Below are 6,630 nucleotides of genomic sequence, written 5' to 3'. Positions count from 1 at the left end.
AATCCATCCCAGAAACTCTTGTCAGATCCCAGGAGTGCTACCATGACAACCATACTAATCAGGCTGCTGCTGCCTGATTAGCATCACAGAAATAATTGGAGCATGGAGACAGGCACACACTCAGAGCAACCTATCAGGTCTGGCAAGTGTATTTGTGACTTGCTCTATCTTTATTATTCTGCACCGGCAACACTAGGTTCTCTCAACACTCCTTTTGTTGATGTATGCAAATATGTAAAAATTTAATTAAGCATTTCGTTAGCTTCATAGCATAAGTGCCTAAGTCATTTTTTGGTCAAATTGAGATTTTTGCCTAACTTTACTCCCCTACCACTGCTGCATCATCCTGTCCGTCTGCCTATGTCATTGGCCAATCACAACACGCATAAGAGTCAAAAAACATACTTGCCTAAGTCATTCATTTGACTTAGGCAGTTTTACCATTGGACTTAGGCAGTTTTGCTACAATCAATTTGACTTAGGCAGTTTTGATGTATGCAAAATGGCTGATAAGAAGAAGAGGTTGACCGCAAGTGAAGCCCTTGCTCTTCTTTTTGATTCATTTACATCTGGTAAAAGTTCATATTTTTTTAGTTTTTTGGTCACTAAATGTATTTTCATTCAATCAAAGAGGTTATGACCATGTTAAAAGATTACTTTTTTGTTGCAAACAAAGTATGATGGCTAGCTAACATTAGCGTTAGTAGTGTAGCATTAGCATAGTAATGTAGTACAAGCTAGCAGCTAGCTAACAGCAGCATGCTACCAGAGTAAATCTTTGGCAATTTCAAAGGCAATTTGAGCATTTTCAGCAAGTTTGCAAATTATATTATGTTTCAAACATTTGCTTTTTATTAGGAGGAGAGTCTAAGGACGGGGGACGCCCTGGGTTCATTGTTAATTGTTAAATTGGACTTTATATTGACTGTGTTCAAATGACTGATACTGGTTGAACTCTATTGCCAGTAATATTCATGTAGCCCTTTGAGGCGACTGTTGTTGTGATTTTTGGGCTATACAAAAATAAATTGATTTGATTTGATATTAATAGTACAAATTGATTTTTTTTTTTTTTTTTTTTACATAGCAGACATTTTGACTACACAAGTAGATTTAGATGTCATCTTGATTTACCATTTTAAGATACTCCAACAGCATTTTATTTTCTGTTGTATCATCAGGAAAGGAAGTTGATGTGAACTTAGAGGAGTTGGTGGATATAGATGAGGGAGAAGGAGGAAATTATGTTGATATGGGGCAACAGACTGATAAGCAGCCAGAGGAAGGAGAGGAAGATGAAGGAGAGGAAAAGAAAGGGGAAGGAGAGGAAGATGAAGGAGAAGAAAAGGAAGGGGAAGGAGAGGGAAAGGAAGGGGAAGGAGACAAAGATGAAGGAGAAGAAAAGGAAGGGGAAGGAGAGGAAAAGGAAGGAGAAGGAGAGGAAGATGAAGGAGAGGAAAAGAAAGGGGAAGGAGACGAAGATGAAGGGGAGGAAGAGGAAGGAGGGGAGGTGGAAGCAGAGGAAGAGGAAGCCAGTCCAACCCCCAGCACTTCTGCTGTTCGTCACAAGCGTCCACTGCCCCATACGTGGAAGAAAAATGTCATCAAAGAAAAGCGTCTGAAGGGAGAGAATTACAAGAATACAATGGGACAGGAGAGACCACCAAAGGCCATGGGCCCACCATGCACATCACAGCACTGCTTCAAGTCAACGAAAAGAAGTTGTGAGCTACTGACTGAAGTTGAGAGAAGAGGAATCTTCAACAATTTCTGGTCCATGCCTTCCTGGGAGACACGCAAGGTGTATATCCAGACTGTTGTTGAAAATGTGCCCATAAAACAGAAGAAAGGTGGTGTTGATTCAAGGAGAACAACATCTCTGCTATACCACCTGCAACTCTCAGATAGATGCAAAATACCTGTGTGCAAAAATCTTTTCTGTTCCACACTTGGTATTGCCCTGAGAACCATTGGATCATGGTTAACTGCAGGCATGAAACCCAACACTCATACCCAGCCCAACCCCAAGATCAACAAGACTGGTCCTCATATGCCAATATCAGATGGAGACCAGGCCTTCCTGAAAGAGTGGCTCTCTGGAATACCTACAGTCCCATCCCATTACTGCCGCCAGGTTCCCTCTTATCAGAACAAGAAGTTCCTGGAGCCAGGAACAGTTTTGAGAGAGCTTCACAAGGAATACCAGAATGCTGCCAATGAGAATGGAAAGCGTGCTGTGAGTGAGACATACTTTCGGAAGGTTTTTGGAGAGCAGGATTACTCTGTGTTCATTCCAAAAAAAGACCAATGTGACATCTGTGTAAGCGCCAAGGTAGGAAATACAGATGAGGATGCTCTTGCTACACACTTGAGATTGAAGAGTCAGGCTCAAGCTGAAAAGGCTGCAGACAAAAATGAATCCAGTGACACACTTTCAGTGTGGACAATGGACCTTCAACGCGTTCTTCTTTGCCCCCAGACAAAAGCAAGTACAATGTACTACAAAACTAAATTACAGATGCACAACTTTACCTGCTTCAACATGAACAACAGAGATAGGTACTGTTATGCTTGGGAAGAACATGAAGGCTCCCTCAGCAGTGAGGTTTTTGCACATCTGCAGTCCAACCACTTTGAGTCTGTCCTACAGGCCAACAGAAACATTGAGAAAGTCATTGTCTGGAGTGATGGCTGCGGGTATCAGAACCGGTGTGCTACCATCAGCAACGCCTACCTTTACCTGGCCATGAAGCATGGTGTCAGCATTGAGCAGAAATTTCTAGTTGCAGGCCACACACAGATGGAGTGTGACTCCATGAACGGCGCATTGTGCAAGACGTTTACACTCCACGAGATTACGTTGTCATCTTTGAGGCTGCACGCATTAATCCATCCCCATACAGGGTGACTCAACTATACCACAATGACTTCATGAAGTTATCTGGCACCTATGTCACCAATATTCGACCCGGCAAAAAAGTTGGGGACCCCACAGTCCATGACCTCCGGGCTTTGCAGTACTTGACTGATGGACGGATCAGGTACAAGCTGGATTTTGAATCTGACTGGGAAGACCTGCCTCGGCGCATCAGCATACCCGACAACAAGCCATTCAAGTGGATCCCACTCTTTCCTGCTCAGTTGCCCATCACCCTGAGGAAATACAGTGACTTACAGTCAATGAAAAATGTACTACCAAGAGTGGCCCACAAGTACTATGATGATCTTCCTCATCAGTAGTATACATAGCCTACCAAATAGTACACACACACACACACGCACGCACGCACGCACGCACGCGCACACACACACACACACACACACACACACACACACACACACACACACACACACACACACGCACACACACACACACCCGCACACGAAGAGAAAGAGAGAGAAGAGAGAGACAAACACACACAGACAGATACAAACACACATAGACACACGCACACCTCTTTTATGAGCCTACAGGCCTCCTCTGCAAATTAATGGGTGGGTGAGGTGAAGTGAGTAAGTCTCCTTACTCTAGCTGCCATTTTGTGATTAAAATTGAAAAGTTACAGTGTGTTATGGTTACATTATAGTATGTCATGTTCATCTTATAGTTTGAAGAAAAACTGCCTAAGTCATAGGCATAATCTGCCTAAGTCACTTTTATTAGACAAAAGAAATGATGTTGGGTTTTGTTCTTTTTCCATACTTTTCCTCACATATACTTAAATGTTCTGTGAAAATATCAATTAAAAATATGCATGTGATATTTAGAAAATTAGTTTTTTCTTGTTTTCCGAAAACACAAAAAAATGACTTAGGTAATTATGCTATCAAGCTAACGATTTATGAAAATGTCTAAGTTTGCATCAAGCTACCAAATAAAAATCACAGTATGAGACTTTTCCTATAGTATTTTCTTTTCTAATTTCCACTAGGCATATCCATTTTATGGCAATTAAATCAGTTTCCATCTATTAGAAGAACAAGTTCTGTACTCATGCATATAGAAGGTTTAGATACAGAATAACTGAACAAGTGTAAGGAAAAGACAACAGGGAAATTCTTGTGGCAGAACAAATTACATCTTGACTATGCAATCCATGCTTTTTACTGACCTTTGTTCCTCTTACTAAGTATTGAAAGATTCTCATGTTCCAACATGCCATCATGTAAATGGACACCTTGGTTGTGTGAGCATGTGGATTTAAACATCAAGCTTCAAGCATTTTCATTCATTTTTATAAATGTCTCGCTTTGCACATTTGACCTCAGAAATGTTTTTAACTTACATCCACACTTGTAATGGTTGAGAAAATGTCTGAACTTGTGAAGTTAAGCTACCTAAGACCTTCTTTTGGATACTGTTCAAAAGCATTAGGGGTTTTGACTGAATGTCTTTGGGCAAGCTTTTCTGCTAAAGAATATTTCTTCTTTCATATCAGCTAGGCTCAAGCATATTAATGAAAACCCCTGACGGGCTGAATTAATCTGGGAAGTCTTAAATGGAAATACAAGAAGAACATTTGAGATGACCCTCATAATATTATTTTGTTTTTCTTTTTTTCTTTTTTCAAATCACAGCAAGAAGGAAATAACAGCTCTGAAAGCTTTTCTGCAAAATCTATCATAACTAAATTATATACAGAAAGCAAGGACAAAATTAACTGTGAGCGCCATGCATACTGTAATCCATGGATTTGTGTGGTGTCTTTCCTTTGAGCTCACTGCATTACTAAAAAAGCAGCACATAAAATGTAAGTGCACAAATTCAAACATAAGTAGAATTATGTGTAAACAATGTATATTAAGGATGGATATGGCCAATTAGATGCCACCTAATGGTTTCTATAGTTGGATGTTTGGAGTGACGTAATTAGCTAGTGCTAGTTAATGCAAGTTGCATTCATAAACTGTACAGACTAGAGATGGCACGATACCACTTTTTTATGTCCGATACCGATATCATAAATTTGGATATCTGCCGATACCGATATGAATCCGATATAGTGTATTTTTTAATCAACAAAACTGTTTTTTAACCCTTTACAGCCGATCGGAGCGGGCACGCTCCATTTTGCGTAACTATTTTTAAATCCCGGTAGCTCTGCAACCACGTAAGCTAGCGCAATAATTTTTTTTGCATATGAAACCAGAGGAGTTGTACTTACATCTTATGCCATCAGCTTGTCCTAGGTCACAGTTTCCTTCCACATATAGCTTTGCAAAAACTGCATAAAAATCACTTGCAGCAACAAAAACATGATATTCCAGAAACACGCTTCGCCGATCCGATCAGCTGTTTGTAACACTTCCTACGTCCATCAGCGCGAACTATCACATGACCGCATGACCTGCCCGAAACCGGAAGTGACGTCATTTTGCGGAAATGTAGTTTTTTTACGATCGGGGCCTTATGAGCCTATACTTGTGTTTTAAAAAGTTATGTTTGAGTTTATGACTTTCTGTGTCGTTTCTGGGATGCTTAGGACTCATATTGCACTGCTGGAAATAGTTTATTTTGATGCATATGCTGTTATTTTGCAAATTTGCACTATAATATTTATTTTCGTTTTTCCTGCAGTGTATAAAAATTGGTGTATTTCAAAAATAAAACTATGAAGACACTCAAAATAAATTTCCTGTGGTGGGAAACTAGTTTGTGCAACTTTTTTGTATTTACAGTTTTGAGGAATGAGCCTCTTAAATTTCTCTAACTAGAAATATATGTTAAAAAAACAAAAATGATTTTCAATTTTTTTGTAGTTTATTGCACTTTTTTGCAATTTATGTAATTACTATGCACCTAATGCAGACATATTATTAAAGTTTGGGCTATAATGGTTGTATTGATGTATAGCAACTTGAAATGCTCCCAAAAATGGCTCCACAGCATGTAAAAATATAATATAAGCTCTGGCGGACTTGGTTCTATGGTAGGTCTTAAAGGGTTAAATATCTTGCTGCATTTTGTATAAGTTCATACTCAAGTTTAAAACAACAACTACACTAAAGCTATTCTGTTATACCTATATGCAAAAAAAAATTTCATAGTTCAGCAATACTGATCAATCTAATAAACTTAAACCTACACCATCCTCCCTATTCTGGTATTTTAAAGAGTAGCGTAAATATTAAGCAACCTAACTAATAGGGTTCCAACTCCCAGCAACAACAAAAATAAATAAATAAAAAATAGGGAACCACCCCTCACGCTCCACCTCATGATGCTTAATCGACGTAATCAACCTCAATTTGATGCAGTGTGAAAAAAAAAATGCACAGAAATCAATTATTTTTCAAGAAATATTAAATAGATTCAACATCTTTCTTCAACAAAATTGCAGACTGCACAGATGGTACCTTCCCAAAGGAAAAAGTACTATAGCTTACTAGGGTATATTAGACTTAATAGTTACTATATACAGTAATTGACTTCTATTCATTTTACATCAAATTAAAACTTTGGGTGTCAGATAATTATTTATTAAAAGCTAGACATTTTAAATGAGAATAAGAAAGAAAAGTATGTCTTTGTGCCCCCTTTTCCCTGTTAATGCCCTATCGGCCCCCCTGGCTAAACTTTGCTAGATCCGCCCCTGCACAGTTACCAGCTGTCAGCTACATAGAAAAAGA

At 39.0% G+C, this 6,630-nt stretch overlaps 1 protein-coding gene across 1 annotated transcript; it reads left to right on the top strand.

Moving 5' to 3' along the window:
- The first annotated feature begins 400 nt into the window (after positions 1-400).
- LOC146685915 (uncharacterized) lies at positions 401-3,240 on the top strand. Its single transcript, XM_085442453.1, has 3 exons — positions 401-572; positions 1,182-2,829; positions 2,904-3,240. Exons 1-3 carry the CDS (start codon positions 503-505, stop codon positions 3,238-3,240), a joined length of 2,055 nt encoding a protein of 684 aa, XP_085298579.1. The 5' UTR covers positions 401-502.
- Positions 3,241-6,630: the final 3,390 nt, after the last annotated feature.

Source organism: Copadichromis virginalis, linkage group LG19, assembly GCF_057382275.1.
Source record: "Copadichromis virginalis isolate Kocher_CV1m ecotype Utaka linkage group LG19, C_Virginalis_male_GT1.1, whole genome shotgun sequence".
Lineage (NCBI taxonomy): Eukaryota > Metazoa > Chordata > Actinopteri > Cichliformes > Cichlidae > Copadichromis > Copadichromis virginalis.
This window is presented reverse-complemented; position numbering and strand designations above follow the sequence as displayed.

Excerpts from the sequence above, each read along its gene's own strand:
- LOC146685915 (XM_085442453.1), top strand. The coding sequence starts at position 503 with ATGGCTGATAAGAAGAAGAGGTTGACCGCAAGTGAAGCCCTTGCTCTT. Across the intron at positions 573-1,181 it reads TTTTGATTCATTTACATCTG|GAAAGGAAGTTGATGTGAAC; the intron begins GTAAAAGTTCAT and ends TTGTATCATCAG. Across the intron at positions 2,830-2,903 it reads GACTCCATGAACGGCGCATT|GGTGACTCAACTATACCACA; the intron begins GTGCAAGACGTT and ends ATCCCCATACAG.